The following is a 16,962-nucleotide window of genomic DNA, read 5'->3' as shown; positions in this document are numbered from 1 at the left end:
ATCAGGGAAACTCCTGTTGCAAAATCATTTCTCAGGATTCTGCTCGTATTTCCATGAAAGTACTTTAGTAATAGTAGTAGTAGTATTTTGCAAAGAAAATGAAATGATTAAGAAGAAGAGAATAAAAGATATGTTTATGTATGTACAGTAAATGGAGAGCATGCTTGCATCACTTTGCTATTTTTACTATAAATGCTGCGTATTGGTGGATTATATACAAATATTTGATATGAAATATATTCTAGTAGACAAAACAGCTGAAACCTTGAAGTCATCACGTAACTGTCATCGATTGATTGATTGATTGATTGGTTGGTTCATGATGATTAATCATTCAATGTTTCATGAGCTCAGGCTTTTGTGCTGTGGCCTTCTTCCACACCAAACTCGCCAAGCATGCCTTGATGGAAGTGAAGTCATTTTCGGAAGCAAAAAAAGGAATAACTGTACTTTTTCAACCATCCCAATGAGTGCAGACCACACCCCCACACCCATCAATACCCAATCAGTAGAGTACACACGCACACATTCAAATACTACATGCAATTACTTCATTTAACACAGTGTTGAAAACTTGATTGTTTATGTCACTTTACTCACGTTTCATCAAGTGTACCGAGACTCCTGATTGGCTCCTCTAGATCTACTGGTATCCAAGCCTCCTGATTGGCTGTTCGTCTAAATCTACTGGTATTTTAGCCTCCTGATTGGCTCCTCGTCTAAATCCACTGGTATCCTAGCCTCCTGATTGGCTCCTCGTCTAAATCAACTGGTATCCTAGCCTCCTGGTTGGCTCCTCTAGATCTACTGGTCCGAGCCTCCTGATTGGCTCCTCGTCTAAATCTACTGGTATTTTAGCCTCCTGATTGGCTGCTCGTCTAAATCCACTGGTATCCTAGCCACCTGATTGGCTACTCGTCTAAATCTATTTGTATCCTAGCCTCCTGATTGGCTCCTCGTCTAAATCAACTGGTATCCTAGCCTCCTGGTTGGCTCCTCTAGATCTACTGGTCCTAGCCTCCTGATTGGCTCCTCGTCTAAATCCACTGGTATCCTAGCCTCCTGATTGGCTACTCGTCTAAATCTATTTGTATCCTAGCCTCCTGATTGGCTCCTTGTCTAAATCTACTGGTATCCTAGCCTCCTGATTGGCTACTCGTCTAAATCTATTTGTATCCTAGCCTCCTGATTGGCTCCTTGTCTAAATCTACTGGTATCCTAGCCTCCTGATTGGCTACTCGTCTAAATCTATTTGTATCCTAGCCTCCTGATTGTCTCCTTGTCTAAATCTATTTGTATCCTAGACTCCTGACTGGCTCCTCTAGAGCTACTGGTATCCTAGCCTCCCGATTGGCTCCTCTAGATCTACTGGTCGTAGCCTCCTGATTGGCTCTTCGTCTAAATCTATTGGTATCCTAGCCTCCTGATTGGCTCGTCGTCTAAATCTACTGGTATCCTAGACTCTTGATTGGCTCCTCTAGATCTACTAGTCCTAGCCTCCTGATTGGCTCCTCGTGTAAATCTACTGGTATCCTAGACTCTTGATTGGCTCCTCTAGATCTACTGGTCCTAGCCTCCTGATTGGCTCCTCGTCTAAATCTACTGGTATTCTAACCTCATGATTGCCTCCTCTAAATCTACTGATACCCTAGCCTCCTGATTGGCTGTTGATCTAAACTATTTGCATGAATGTTTTGAAGCTTCACATGAAGGAACGGGACTGAGTAGAATAAGAAAAGTACTTCATGAGTCAGTATTAGCACTTGAATGTTGTGTTTCCATGCAGTTTGCTCACGCTAACAAGGTGTTTTTAATGAATGCTTTGTGTATTTGTACATGTGCACTGTTCTTCTTTTCTACTTGATTTACCACAGTGGCTTCAAAGTAAAAGACCCTTCACAACAAAAGCCCGGTTGTCATCATTGCTTCCATGACTACCTTCTTGCGGGGGTGTCCTAACTTTGTCCTAACAGGCAAGGGTGCAGGATACGTTCATATTTTTGCATATACTTCAGGAAAAGTTTCGATCAACATCGGCTTCACCCTTTGACCTTTTTCCCTTTTTTCTTCACATTTCCGTTTTCTTGCTAAATCCTCTGTGTACATTTTCTAACTGTAGTATTTGGATGTATTCCCATAGTACAACTTTCCCCCCAACTTCATTGTTCAGAAATGACAACTTTAGTTTGTTTCTCTTAATATTGCAACTTAGAAAAACATTTCCTTCCATAGGAAATATTTCCTCTTAAAATGACAATGTTATTGACAGAATTGGACTTTTTTGTCATCATATTTTGACTTTATTCTCATAAATTTTTGCTATAGGAGTATTTTTTCATCTATTTAAATTTCATTCTTGTAATTAGGACTTTATTGTCATAACATTTGAACCTTTTCTGCAACCATTTTTCCCAAAAAACACAAGTTTGTTATTTTGTTTGCCTCTTGTAATATTTTTTCTGGAATATTTCAATGATGTGCTACTAAAAAAGTCATTATTATAATAATAATAGTACGTTGTTATTGGACAATTACAACTCTTTCTTGTGATATTTTTACTCTATTCTAGTAAAAATACTGCTGCCTTTTTTGGTCATGATATTTTTAGAATGTGGTGTGAGCCAATAAGTGGCCCCCACCACGTTGACCATCCAACACCACTGCCTTCCACTTCCAAGGTTAAAGGACAGTACTGTCTGTCATGTTGTAAGACCACAAATTGTTTTTCTGAAATTATGTTTTAATGGCCAAATACCTTCAAAACTATTTTCTCAGTCTTCCCTGTGAAAGGTAATCCCGTGAGATCTCGTTTTAAATGTAAAGCGGTTGGTACAATTCCACTCACGACATGAATTATGTAGCTTTCCGTTCTTTCTTGCCACATCCAATATGGCGCTGACGCCCACGTTTGGTTAAGCTTCAATGCGGCGTCTACGTCACCGGAGAAACTTGGAACATGCGCAACAAGTCCACCTACCCACCTAGTCATTGAGGCTCAACTTTTGAGCTCAGTGGGATCAGTAAAACTCGAGCGAGTGAGTCTATGTTGGTGAGCAGAACAGAAAGTGTAAAAGAGAGCTGATTTGTATGATGTCATATTTATACAATTGCAGTTAGAGTAACAGTTGCGCAATTAATGCCATGTCACTGTCATTTCCCTGTTAATTTAGCGAGCAGCGGCAGGGTAAATGAAAGTGTTAGAAAAGACGATACCCACGAGTCTCAGTTCGATTAAAAAAAAAAAACTCGCGAGTTTTGAACGACTCGGTCAATACTCGACCGTCACTCGCGCGCACCTCCTGTTTGAAGAGTCGCTGCTCGTGCACGTCGCGCTAGCTTGTTTGTAGTTCTACTTCAGCCTGCCGAGGCGAAGCTAGCTTGCGGCCTATACACTTGCTCCTCTCGGCTTTCACTTTTAACAGACAAGACTCGGGGTTTTCATCCGGTAAGTTTTTATTTATTTATTATTATCAATTCTTGTTTTGCTTTTAAAGCCAACATAGCTAAGAAGCTAGCTAGTTGTTAGAACATCACACAGCTAGCTGTCAAGATGCTAGCAAGTTAGCTAGTTGTTAAAAGAAAGAAATAGCCTTCGGTGTTTTGCAGTAATTAGCATAGCTTTGTTTGTGTGTGTGTATTTCCGGTGAGTGTATGCTAAGTGGATTTTGTTGGTCATTAGTAGAGAATGGAAAGATTGAGTCCGCCGTTCCTCATGTGACACTCCCTCCTGGTTGACAGCTACCCAATTCACTGCTTGTTTTCTTTCAGGTCATGGCAGATTTCTCTGTGAGTATTTGTCCAGTTTTCTCGTCCAGCAGTTGGCGTGTGGTGTTGACTGAAGAAGTCTTTTCTTGTTTGTTAGCTGTCAGACGCTTTGGGAGACAGCACCCCTAGCCAGGCCAAAACACAAGGCAACACCAACCCATCCGCTCCTGCCAACAATCCTCCACATTCTTCCAACCCGGGATGGCCCGCCTCTGCCCCCGGAGCGCCCACCCAGCCCTCCGCTCCCTCCGGTTACCCGGGTGGATGTGGTCCGGGCGCTCCGGGTCCGTTCTCGTTCCCGTCCAGCCCTGGAGCCCCAGGCCACTACCCGGGACCTCCCTCGGCACCTGGTGGTTTCCCGTCTGCTCCTGGCGTACCTGGACAATATCCCCCAGCGCCGGGGGCTCCAGGGCAGTATCCCTCTGGTCCTGGAGCGCCAGGTCAATTCCCTGGGGCTTATCCACCTGAAGGAGCTCCGGGACAGCTTCCCGGAGGCCCTGTTTCTTATCCATCTGGACCTTTCCCCTCTGGTCCTGGAGCGCCTCCCGGGCCTTATCCAAACATGCCTCTCCCAGGTAACTACCCCCCTGGTGGTAACGGTATGTACGGACCAGGGGGTCCGGGGGCATTCCCTCCTCCAGCCGGTCCAGGCTCTTTCCCAGCATTCCCTGGTGCAGGCTTTCCCCCTATTCCCCCTGGATCGTGGGGGTCAGCAGGTGGAGGTTTCCCACCTGCCCCAGGCCCCTTCGGTCCTGGTGTCGGCCCTGCGGGTTCTCCAGGAAACATGCTGGTAAGTACACTTCAGGCTGACATCAGCTGCTTTTCATGGCTTTGGGTGGAGGAGTTTTCATGGAATTTCTTGGTGGCAGACTTTTGTTTTTATGATGACGTGTTTCCACCAAGCGGGTCAGCTCGACTCATCACGGTGCCGGTGCGGCAAGTAAATGATCACACGTTCAGCTGACAGGTTTATTTTAAGATGTCTAGCGAAGCCTGTCTTTTATCAAAGCGGTGTGCTAGAGGCGGGTCAGAAGTGGTACCATGGCTAGGAGCGTTCCTTTTCCAGCACCTGGTCTCTCCAAAGGGGAGGGAGATGATTAGGGGTGCATCGATTACTCAAATATGACGTACCACCACACATCATACCCTTCAATGATACATTTGATGATACCTGTCATAATGACATCATATCCTTCAATGATACGTGTCATAATGACATCATACCCTTCAATGATACATATGATGATACCTGTCATAATGACATCGTACCCTTCAATGATACATATGATGATACCTGTCATAATGACATCGTACCCTTCAATGATACATATGATGATACCTGTCATAATGACATCGTACCCTTCAATGATACATATGATGATACCTGTCATAATGACATCGTACACTTCAATGATACATATGATGATACCTGTCATAATGACATCGTACCCTTCAATGATACATACGATGATACCTGTCATAATGACATCAACATATTACCTATCGTCAGAATGTAAACCGCTTGGTGGAAACAGTTGAAGGGGAATTCGCTCTTGATACCACACAATGCCGATACTAGGTCCACACTGCAGATATCAGGCACACAATATTGATCTCAGGCGGACACCGGCAATTTCAGACCTGCAGTTTTGATATCACTGTGGATATCACAGGGTTTCTGCTACATGTCATTACTTGTGATCACCACACTTTCAAACCATGTTCAGTCATATATTGTATGAATGTATATACTCTATATGCTATATATCCATTCATGCATGCTGGAGCCTATCCCAGCTGTCTTCGGGTGAGCAGTGGGATACACCCTGGACTGCTCATATACTATATAATATAGATCTCCTGATCTGATGCCCCCCCACAACATCAACAAGACAACCACCCTTGTTTTACATGAACATAACCATTTATTGCCAATTATAACACCATTAGCTATGACAATTTAATGACAATACGTCTTTGGGCGTTCTAGACTGATACTGATCACACGGATTAGCTGCACATGGCCATGGGGTATAGATGAATCCACTTGGGACTGGTGTCGGGACACCATGGAAACAACATTGGTGGAAAGTTCATTAGAGCCTTGTGCATAATGGAGATGCTAATTCAACTATGTCACCGTGTATTCTGACACGGGTTCAGACAATACCCAAGCAATACTACTCCTTAAAAGATTCTCAACTTACTCTATTCTACTACTGTGTAGATTTAAAGTTACTGTTAAACATATTATTTGCTAGCTTCTGTCCAAGACGCTGCTAAAACCAGAATGGAGCACTCACCACTCGTCCACCATGCCGCCCACATAAGCACCAGAAGTTTAAAAAAAGTCAACGGTTCCAGGAGAATTGGAATGTCAGAACTGGTTCCAATCGATGCTCTAACTATGGAGCCTAATATCCAACATCCAACGGTAAAGCAACTACACCGCCGTACACGGCGGACATGTCTTCCAGGTGGCGGGAGTCGCATCGCCACACATACCATGTTGGCGTGTGTTACTTTTACTAACATGATGCGGCAACCGGATCGGCCCGCTCTCGAGGCGGAATCCGATATTATCCGATCTTTGAAAATACGTACACCGGATCGGCTGCCGATCATGGGGACATCCATACTAATGACCTTGCCGATGGACATAATGAGTACCCCCCCGTGCTAGACCGTACTGTTCCTCGACTTCAGTCCGAAAGGCAGGGATTTGAACAACTACAAAGCTGTTTGCAACAAGCCAATCTAAAAGAGTTGCATAGCTGATAATACAATCAAAATGCGGCAGTATCTAAAACGACAGCATAGCATAACCGTGTTTGTCAAATACTCCGAAACCTGCATAAATGGGTTCTTTATATAACATCTCCAAGGTTAAGAAGTGTTTCATGTTGTTTCCAGAGACGCCATAGAAGGCAAGAGCACCAGCTGGCCAGTCCAGAAACACTCCAATCTTCTGTATGCCAGATAGGGAAAATTTCTCGGAAAACACACCGATGGCTCCCAGGGCATATTGCCAGTCATGTTTTACTCGAATTGCCCAGGAACGGATGGCATCTCCAAACCTTGCATATAGTGGGTAGTGGTCATAACCTTTCCTGGGAGCTTCAGCACGTGCTACCGCTACATAAATTTCTCCCCTCCACTCAACCTCCCAATAATGACGACCAGTCATCCCTTCTTTGCAGAGAACTTGAGGTTGATCGATGAACCTCTCTGAGTTAGAAGAATATAAGCTTGCGCTGCCATTTGTCACTCTCTTGTTCCCAGACAGAGCGAGGTTTGTGTTGACGGTGTTTTCATCCAATGTGAGATCGATAGCATCTAGAAGAAAAATAAAAGTATTTTAGAAATTGTAGTTTGCGACTACAATTGTATTGGAAAGTGCAGTACACAATTACACTTACGCCAGATGACTTCATTTCTGTCTGTGACGTTGTCAAGTGCCGGGAGGGATGGAACTATGAACTTGTCACTGACGAGAAGACCATCCTTGTAATGGTAGATGGTTGACGCCTTGTAGTTCTTATTTGTTAGGGCAGTTATGAGGAACTTGACACTGCTGCTGTGCCTCAGAGGTTTAGCATATTTAAGGAACGTTTGGACATCTTCTCTCATTTGGGTGATATCGGCATCTGTGAAGGACGCTTTGGTTTCACTGCTTTCTTGGAATTGGGATGTGTCTAAGTATCTGGCCATGGCCTCCAGGAAAGTGTCTGCGGTGTCTAAGTTGGTGAAAACGTAGACAAGAACATTTGTGACGCCCGGCGCAAGAACCGCTCGATCCAATTCGGATCGAGTGCTGACGACACTGGCGTTTGATTCACGCAGTATCATCTCAACACAGGACCAAACGACATTGATTTCTCGTTCTTTGGCGTCCAACCACTTGTTAAGGTGTTCTTGATTGAATGGAGACTTTTCACGGTCGCTTAGTACTTTTGCTAAGGCGCTCTCGTCTTGTTTGCCGTCACGGATACTCGGGAGGCTCTTTGCCAACAGGACTTTGATTGAAGATGTGTAAAAAGAACACAGTTTTTTAAAACTATCTAAATTTTTGTGAATTACGGTGAATTCCTGTGCGACACTGCTATACAAGCTGTCATTGCATCTCATTTCCACTTCATTTCCGTCTTCCATAGCAGTTTGAATTTGCCTTGCCAGGGAAATGCTGAGGTCTCCGATCAGCGTAGGAGCCTGGGTGTACAATAAATTCAGAGGGTACAGCCAGACAACCAGAGGACCGCTGTTGTCCTTTTGCGTCAGTAGCGCTGGAAGCTCACGGTAGGCTTTGATCGCATCAGTAAATGTGGCAGGATTTGTTTCAAGGATAAGGTCCCCAAAGAACTTACAGCTGAACTTGTTGGTCAGTGCTTGTTCTTCTTCAGATAGATGTAACCGAGCGCTGCCTTCAATGCTCAGTAAAGGAATCTTTTTGATCACAGCTTCCATGTTGCCCTGGATATCTTGAACTCGGCTGGATTCCAACCTCTCGCTGTCGAACACAAAGACGGCATTTGCCCCATAAAGGATGCCAGTGACTATATGCGTTGCCTTGCCTTTCTCGATGATTTCTTTTTGTTGGCTGTTCAGTTGTCCAAGAGCAAGCACAGAAAGCTGCTTGAAGTTGGTGGTAGCTTTATACTGAAAGGTCACTCTGCTCTGGTTCTTGAATTGCTTTTGGTCATTCAGGTATTTGGCAGACCCTCCAACCTCAATGAGCCCACCCAAGAAACTGAGCTTCAGAGAAGCTTCAATATCCATCAGAGAAGACCTTGATTCGATGGTGTCAGAAGCCGTAATCTTAAAAGAACTGCTTTTTTGCGCAGTTTCAGTGGTGTGGCTTTCCAGGGTTGCCTTATCCCACAGAGAGAAACCTGTAAGAGTAGTAGAGTAAGCTCGTGCTTTGTCTGATTTTTTTTAATTTTGCATATTTGTGTTGGCAAAATGTTTACGTCGGATGCCCTCCCTGGAAGAACCCTCTCCATTTATCCAGGCTTGGGACTGACACAACAAGGCACTGGCTGGTACCCCATTATTTCAATCTGTGTCTACCCCATAAACATGCTTGGACTTGGAATGCTTGAGAGTTCATCATATTCTCGTCCTCGACTTGTGATATTTCCTCTATCATGAAAGTTGGAGGACAGTCAGTCACTTTCAGCTGCTGTACTTAGAGGTTATCACATGGTTTGTCTGGTATCAGGCCAGGTATCATGCCCCCAAGTGTCAGTATCAGTAGCTGATTCTAGCAGCATTAGCAGTATAACTGCATTATACTGTAGTATGTGATAAACTGCATTATCACATACTACAGTGTTAATTGGCCCTGTACCCTAGAAACCGCCCATGAATGATACGGGAAAAGGCCGAAATGATACTGTGTCAAAGCCCAGGGCAGTGATACTGATAAAATATAGCGTATAACCATGTCCAGTATCAGCCCCCGTAGCTGTCCACTCAGAGCACACTGCTCTGGTATCGTGCCCGTGAAACAACCAATCAGAGAACAGAGAACAGCGAACAGCGTTTGTTTTGCTGCCGTCTGTGCTCTGTCAACATGTCAGCGGTTGACACGCCCGGCGAAAGACAAATAGGGAAAATAGCAAACAGAATATTAGAAATGGAACGTTTTATCACCATTAATGAGGAGGACACTCTTGAAATGATCGAAAAAACTAAAAATGCAAATACTAGTTGGAAAACCAAGGGCGACCTCAAGCTTTTTTCTGAATGGCTCATATCAACTGCAAGAACGAACGAAGACTGGTAGAAAGTATTCTTGAAATATCTTTGCGATTATTGTGTTTACACTGTTTAAATGTAATACATGTAAGAAACTGAAAATTTTCTGGAAACAAAATGGTCTTTTGATTAAATAGTACGTGATAATAAGCTCACGATTAAATAGTATGTGATAATAAGATCATCACATGGTTTGTCTGGTATCAGGCCCAGTATCATGCCCCCTGATACGAGACAAACCATGTGATAACCTATAAATCTCACAGACTCCGTGGCGTTTGCTCCAATTCATCTGGAATTTTTATTTCAAGTTTATCAGTGCATTGTTGCTGTTTCCATTTAGCCAAATACGCTTGTGGTTTCCTTGTAAATAAAGGAGCCCCGGCTGTGTGTAAGGTACTTATTATTACTTTCTTTGGAATTGAGGAAACCTTTTGATTTGAGTTATTCTCTGAGCAAGATGTGTGTTTTTCATCATTCATCCAAGGCAGAACTTGGTAAGATTACAGAAAGTAGAGGGATTAAAAAAAAAGTGCATAAGTCGTACCTGGGATGAGTTCATCTTTGCAGGCATTGTAGAGCATTCCCAAGGTGAAGGGCTGACCCAGAGCAGCCACTTTCTTGCTTTCTGAGACAGACATGCTTGTCGGGAGGAAGGTTGCCTGAAATCCAAAGAAATGGATAACATTTTAAGCGTCCACATTTTAATCAAATCCACCAATGTGAGAATTACCGAAGTAGTCACCAGAAATCAGAACGTTGTGTAACCACTCACCTGGTGTGAAGATCTGCTGACGCTCGTGGATGTCTTCCAAACTCGGTGTGCTCATCAGGTCAGCTGGGATGGCCGATTTATATGAGAGATGAAGTGGAATTTTGCATCATCATTTGTGTTCCGTTATGAGCCACATTCAAATCACATGCATTCAGCATGCCAGGCAATTATTCAAATACTGTTCATGGAAATCCTTCAAGGGTGAAATCACATTGGAGACCCTTAGCAGGTTGTCATGTAGCATTCTCAAAGAGACTGAAGAAAAAGTGAGCAAATATGATGAAAGTATTTACTCGCGCACCACTCTCACTATAAAGACTAATCCGCCTTCTCCCAAACTAAACTTGAAATGGCGCTAAACACCAGTGAAGTGAACGGAAGCTAGTACGTTGGCTTAGTTTAGCATGCTAGCACGCTGAATGACTTTATCTTGACCCCATGACTACCCAACTCCTCCTCCAGACCTTCAAAGTAAAAGCGCAGTTACTTTATTAATCCCTTTAGGATTCCCTCGGGAAAATGGCACTTAGCCACTTTAGCAATACATGCATTTGTCTATTTCATGGCAGTATGTGGCTTTAGCTTTGTAGCTTTTTTATACAAGACTGATTGAAATTGTGTGTTGTATTATATGGCCACATGGTGATCCATCCCAAAAATATCCCGATACATGCTAAGGGCCACGTCGCCCAACTACAAAGTAAAGCTAGTCATGACGAAAAGAAAGGCACAGGCTAATTGCTGAGCACACATGTCATGACGTGATGCTAACATGAGGAAAGCTCACCTGTGTGCATTCACACGCATGAACATTTGTCAAGCAGTACAGGAAGTACACGTCGGTGTGTGTAGAAAGTCTGAATCTGCTCTCGCACATGGTGTGTTCAAGGACCGCGCAGAGAAGATGTTATTGATGAAAAGCATACATTGACTTCTGGTCTGTCAACACATGGGACGCTCAGAAAGCATACTAATTGTATGCGTGGCTATGGCTAGCTTACCTGTTGGTGTCAATCCTCTCCTTCCATTGCTTATCTCATCAGCGGTCACAGTCTAGATGCATTCACTTACTTGCGGTGAGTTGGATATTTCACACTCTGTCACAGCTCATCCACTTGGCTATTAAAAAAGCAGGAATAAGGGGCCGCAGTTTGCCGACCCCTAAGCCAGGCTAAGGTTAACCCTCTCTCCAGCTAGCTATTGAGTCCAAAGTCCACCAGTTATTTGTTTGATACGTGAGAGAAGAAACACAGCTCCAATGGTGTATGTGGTGCCACTGGCTCAGTCATGATGGCCTCCACTTGTTTGTTAACTTAACAGTCTTTACCAACACGCAAAACCTTTAACGCTTTGGATGGAAATATCGCCAGATAAGAAGCAAATCCATGCAAAGTCATCAAGCTCCTCTTGTTTGTCTATTAATGCCTTTTTCAGTGAGCACTTGCTTAGTACTTTTACTTTAATTGTCTTCCTGTAGTGCCTTGACTTAAAGGGGAAGCGCACATTTTTTGGGCAATGTTGCTCATCATTCCCAATCCTTATGTAAAACATGAACACGTATTTCTTTCCCTTTTCTGTGCATTCTAACGCAAGAAAAGCAATTAATATGAGCTAGCTAACAGTCGTCATGGGAAGTGTCTATTTTGATGCTAAATGCCATATTGTGTTTTGCAGCAGCTAACATTCATTCATTCATTTTCTAGCACCTTTTCCTCACGAGGGGTGCTGGAGCCTATCCCAGCTGTCTTCGAGAGGCGTTGTACACCCTGGACTGGTCGCCAGTCAATCACAGGGCACATATAGACAAACAACCATTCACACTCACATTAACCTAGCATGTTTTTGGAATGTGGGAGGAAACCAGAGTACCCGGAGAACATTAAAAACTCCACACAGAGATGGCTGAGGGTGGAATTGAACCCTGGTCTCCTCGCTGTGAGGTCTGCGCGCTAACCACTCGACCGCCGTGCCGCCCAGCAGCGTCACTCACTCACGGAAGAGTGGATACCTAGCTCTCCATTTCGTTACCAAGACGTCTTGTGCTGGAAGACACAGCCGTCCCAATGAGAGCGGACATTGGAAGAGTTGGAGATGTTTCTATGCTGCTTGAAGACCACACCACACCTATCACTGAGTAGATATCAGGCACTACATTGTGTGGATATCAGGCATATATATGTACCCAAGAGTATGCTGGTGTTTCCTGTGGTGCTGCTGGGTTCTCTGCAGGGTGTGGAATGTTATTGTTGTTGTTGTGAAAATCCAAAGAGGTCCAAATAGATGTTGTGTTTTTGTCTTGCAGCCCAGATATTATCCACCCTTTAAATGATGTCCACTTGTCAGTGGGACAAGGACACGTCTTCCAGAATCAACACATGCTTTGAGGATCGGGCGCCAGGACTTATTTCATGGACTTATTTTGTCTACTGCACTAAAAGATCTTTCATACTTCTCTCTTAATATACAGTACTCCCCCCTATGACGTGTACTTTTGTATTCTTTATTAAAATATTCTTATTTTAATCTTTCTTTTGATTTGTTGCTGTTTGAAGTGTGACATGAGGATGGAATAACCCACAAGTAGCGTGACCGTACATCACTCTACTTATGTCAAGCTTTATCTTGGTAAGTCATCATCTGAAATATCCAATCTTTGTTTTATTACAGATGGTGCCGTATGACCTCCCACTCCATGCTGGAATTCTTCCCCGTCTTGTCATCACAATTGTTGGGGAGCCTCATCCTGCCGCTAACCGGTGTGTGTGTGTGTGTGTGTATGCTCAAATATATACTTGCAGTTTTGTCTCGTATTGATTAGCTGTTCCCTTCTACAGGTTCCACATTGACTTCATCAAAGGACCAGACGTGGTCTTTCACTTAAATCCTCGATTTAGCGAGCAGACGATCGTTAGGAATTCCAACATTGGCGGATGTTGGGGGCCGGAGGAAAGGGGCGGACATTTCCCATTTGTTCCAGGTCAACGTTTTGAGGTACGCCAAGCCGATGTGTGTTGTCATTGAGGTTGCTATGTTGTGATTGGTTGACAGAAACAAAGGGCAAAACGATATGATGACGCAACACTCCACTGATGGATTTCACTTCAGAGCAATTTGAAGTCATAAAAACGGCCACAAGGTGGCAGAAATCACAGGAAAAAAAATCACAAAAATGATGATTTCATCTTCTAATATGATGATTTCAACCAAAAGTACTCATTATTACAGTAAAATCTTACACCACAGATAAAAAATATCATTATTGGACTCAAATTATTTCACTAATAATGATAAGAATACAAATGATTATGGTATAATTACGCAATGCCCGAACAAATACAGTAACAGTTACTGATTGTAAAAGTACCAGATGGAGGGGTAGGATTTAATGAGCTTTGCTTCTTCCTACTCCTTTTGGACATGAAGTGCTATATATATATATATCACTATATTGACGGTTACTATAGTACCCGTTATGTCATTGTATGGTCATATCACCTTGTACTTTGGTACATGACAAAAAATTAAAAAAAATTACATGAAAAAAAAATGAATGAATGAAAATGAATAACATTTTTTTAATATAATAAAATAAAGTTAAAAAATATATATTTTAGGAAAGCAGGAAGTGAACAAATGTAACAGTGATTGTAAAAGTACCAGATGGAGGGGTAGGATTTAATAAGCTTTGCTTCTTCCTACTCCTTTTGGACATGAAGTATCACTATATTGACGGTTACTATAGTACCCATTATGTCATTGTATGGTCATATCACCTTGTACTTCAAAAAATTTAAAAAAATTAAATGAAAAAAAAATGAATGAATGAAAATGAATGAATAACATTTATTTAAATATAATAAAATAAAGTTTAAAAATATATATATTAGGAAAGCAGGAAGTGAACAAATGTAACAGTTACTGATTGTAAAAGTACCAGATGGAGGGGTAGGATTTAATAAGCTTTGCTTCTTCCGACTCCTTTTGGACATGTGGAACTGTGAACTGATTATGGGATGCACTCAATTGTAATCTAATGCATGTTGGAAGTGTGCATTACCGCCACCTGCAGGACGGGAGTGGAACATTGTTGTTAAAGGGACCCCACCATGCCTATAATGTAGTTAGAATTTAGTATTGTGGTGTTAAACCATGCCATGAAAAACGGAGCGCTTGATTTGCTCACCCACACAGTCCAGGTAACCTTGCCTCATTGAAGCAATTTTTAAATGATTGGTGACCAGAGAGGTATTTTAATGTTAGGATTTATGCTGCCGTGTTTATTGTCTGGTAATGATGGCGTACCCTTTGTGTCCCCTTCTGCACGCAGTTGAAGATCCTGGTGGAGGAGGACATGTTCAAGGTGGCCGTGGACGGCAGCCACCTGCTGGAGTACGAGCACCGCGTGGGCGGCCTGGAGGACGTCACCCTGCTGCGGGTGGTCGGCGACGTCATCCTCTACAGCGCGTCGCCCAGCATGATCTGATGCGCTCGCAGCACCCAGGACGAACTCAAGCGCTCTTAAAGTATTTGAAAACCCTCAAACATGCGATGCACGCCTTTTGATGGAAGCCCAAATCAGCAGAGATTGAATCTTTCACCCTTTTTTTTTGTATACGTGGCAGCAGATCATCACACTCTGACACATTCATGCGTCTCAAACATTTCATCATCTCATCACATCAAAGTAGAATAGAAGACCATGCCCTCCTCAGCACTTCATCGTATCCACGGTCTACAGCGTTGGAGCTTAAGGAGGTTCTACGTGCACATGCTAAAATAAGAATTCAAGTGAAATAGGCTGTTGATCAGCTGATAAAGTTTAGTCTTTGGCCGTGCTTGATGCCACCATCTTGGTGGGAATGTTGCTGCAGGTACTAAAGATGGCTGCACATTCTGCAACTCATGTCCAGCTTTGGAAATCCATCCCCAAATGTTCTCCATTGGATTGAGATGGGGAAGAAGAGGAAGACGCAGAATGGTCCAACAGAGTCAGCTTGAAGCTCCGTTGATCCACTGAAGGATGGTAAGGATGGAAAACATCTCAGATGGGATCTCCTTGTCATGCCAGTAACGTTGGCTGGACCATCTAGGGAGAAGAAGACTTTCTTCCACCTTTAAATGTCCAAACCTTGGAGGAGACCAGGCCTTTTGGAGATGTTTCTTCTCTGGCGGGTGGCATCTGACGGTCATGGGGCCGCACTCGGCACCAGTATCAAGCTTCATTTGGGCTCAGGATGGTCCCGTGTCTTGACGGCTCATTTCTGGACTTTTTAGTTCCATGAGCCTCAGGGTGTTTGTGAGAGGTTGGAAGCTCCAAGCTCAGCAAGCAATGCCTTGCTTATCAAGCTCACCTTGTTCGGAGAGAGACACCAACATGTCAACTTTTAAAGGCTGTCATCTTCGGCCTATTTCACCTGAATACTTCGATGCTATAAATAGCTTTTTTAGTTCATCTTTTTTGCATTTTCAATCTCTTCTTAGAACCTCCTTTAGATCCAACGAAATGCAAAATGTCCATTTTGGACTCCCTACCAGGAAGTTGAACACCATATGAACATCCGTAATATGTATAGCTTCACACCGTTATATGCTTTCTATTCAAATCAGGAATTGTATCATTTGCACGCATCTGTGGAAAGCCACGTATTACCCTTTCACTCCATGCTAAGTTCTAAATGAATGTGCTCTTCAGGGTTGCTGAAGATGATTGGTGGAGGCCGGGACATGTCTTCAACAGCCAACAGATACTGTCTGACCCGTTTTCAAAATAGGTTGGACAATTAACTGAAATAAAAAAAATGTGTGAGTGAGTTATTCACAGACGATCCTGCTCTTCTTGACACACTCCTTATTGTTCATTACCCGCAACAAACAATATAAACAGTACATTGAAACATATTTAATAAGCTTCTATTGCCTACCCAAACCTAGAATTACATTCAAAAACAAGCCAAAGCATAGCGTAACTGTGGTTGAATAATAGTGGTCGGGATGGCAGTATTCAGTTGGACGTTTATTTCCAAAAAGCAACATAAAACACTTACTGTCCTGTCGGTGGACTTAGCTAACCCCGTGAACGCGGGAACTCTTGTTCTACTCCTTTTTTTTTTTCTCCAAAACTTCCGCTCCAACCAGCAGTCTGAACACGGCTGCCCTCCAGTGTCCGCACACGGAATAGCAGCTTAGGACACACAACACATCCAATGCTACAATATTATGACTAAATGTGTACACAATGAGCAAAAATGGACCTCAGTTAATGGTTAATATTATATCATATTCATGATATTGCAGGCCAAGAGTCGGAAACATGCTACTTCACTTGAAAATATGAAAGAAAAAGGGAATTATGAGTGGAGTTGGGTGATGTAGGAGATTATAATAATGATGATAATGATAATGTTCAATGTTTGTGTCAACAAAACATGGAAAATACAATGTAAAGTGTTCTACTTGAAGGATTTGTGCGCTATAGAAACATATTTTTCCCTTCTATTTGTGTGTGTTTAATATTTTTAGATTATTTTTAAGTAAGCTTTTGGGGTGATGTGTAACCTAGTACATATAGATTTAATAAGAAAAAAAAATCAGAATTAGGGGTGGCTCAATTGTTTTATTGCTTGTGGAAAGACCCCTTATGTGCACTTCCACCTCAGGCCACCAGG

General features: G+C 43.0%; 2 protein-coding genes across 3 annotated transcripts; one reads left to right on the top strand and one right to left on the bottom strand.

Annotated features, from left to right (window-relative positions):
* Positions 1-3,036: 3,036 nt before the first annotated feature.
* Positions 3,037-16,688, top strand: lgals3a (lectin, galactoside binding soluble 3a). Of its 2 annotated transcripts, XM_058057206.2 has the most exons (7): positions 3,037-3,445; positions 3,769-3,786; positions 3,863-4,555; positions 12,965-13,053; positions 13,132-13,288; positions 14,625-14,820; positions 15,990-16,688. In XM_058057206.2, exons 2-6 carry the CDS (start codon positions 3,772-3,774, stop codon positions 14,778-14,780), a joined length of 1,110 nt encoding a protein of 369 aa, XP_057913189.2. In that variant the 5' UTR covers positions 3,037-3,445; positions 3,769-3,771; the 3' UTR covers positions 14,781-14,820; positions 15,990-16,688. The 2 variants fall into 2 exon arrangements, with proteins under 2 accessions (XP_057913189.2, XP_057913188.2); XM_058057205.2 differs by having other exon boundaries at positions 3,038-3,445; positions 14,625-16,684.
* LOC131107302 (neoverrucotoxin subunit alpha-like) lies at positions 6,395-10,357 on the bottom strand. Its single transcript, XM_058057203.2, has 4 exons — positions 10,298-10,357; positions 10,070-10,184; positions 7,185-8,654; positions 6,395-7,101 (listed from the first exon to the last, which is right to left on the bottom strand). Exons 2-4 carry the CDS (start codon positions 10,161-10,163, stop codon positions 6,569-6,571), a joined length of 2,097 nt encoding a protein of 698 aa, XP_057913186.2. The 5' UTR covers positions 10,164-10,184; positions 10,298-10,357; the 3' UTR covers positions 6,395-6,568.
* Positions 16,689-16,962: the final 274 nt, after the last annotated feature.

This window comes from Doryrhamphus excisus, linkage group LG19, assembly GCF_037039965.1.
Source record: "Doryrhamphus excisus strain RoL-2023G ecotype Guam linkage group LG19, RoL_Dexc_Guam_v1.1, whole genome shotgun sequence".
NCBI classification, from domain to species: Eukaryota; Metazoa; Chordata; class Actinopteri; order Syngnathiformes; family Syngnathidae; genus Doryrhamphus; species Doryrhamphus excisus.
The sequence above is the reverse complement of the archived record's forward strand: the minus strand, read 5'-3'. Positions and strand labels throughout refer to the sequence as shown.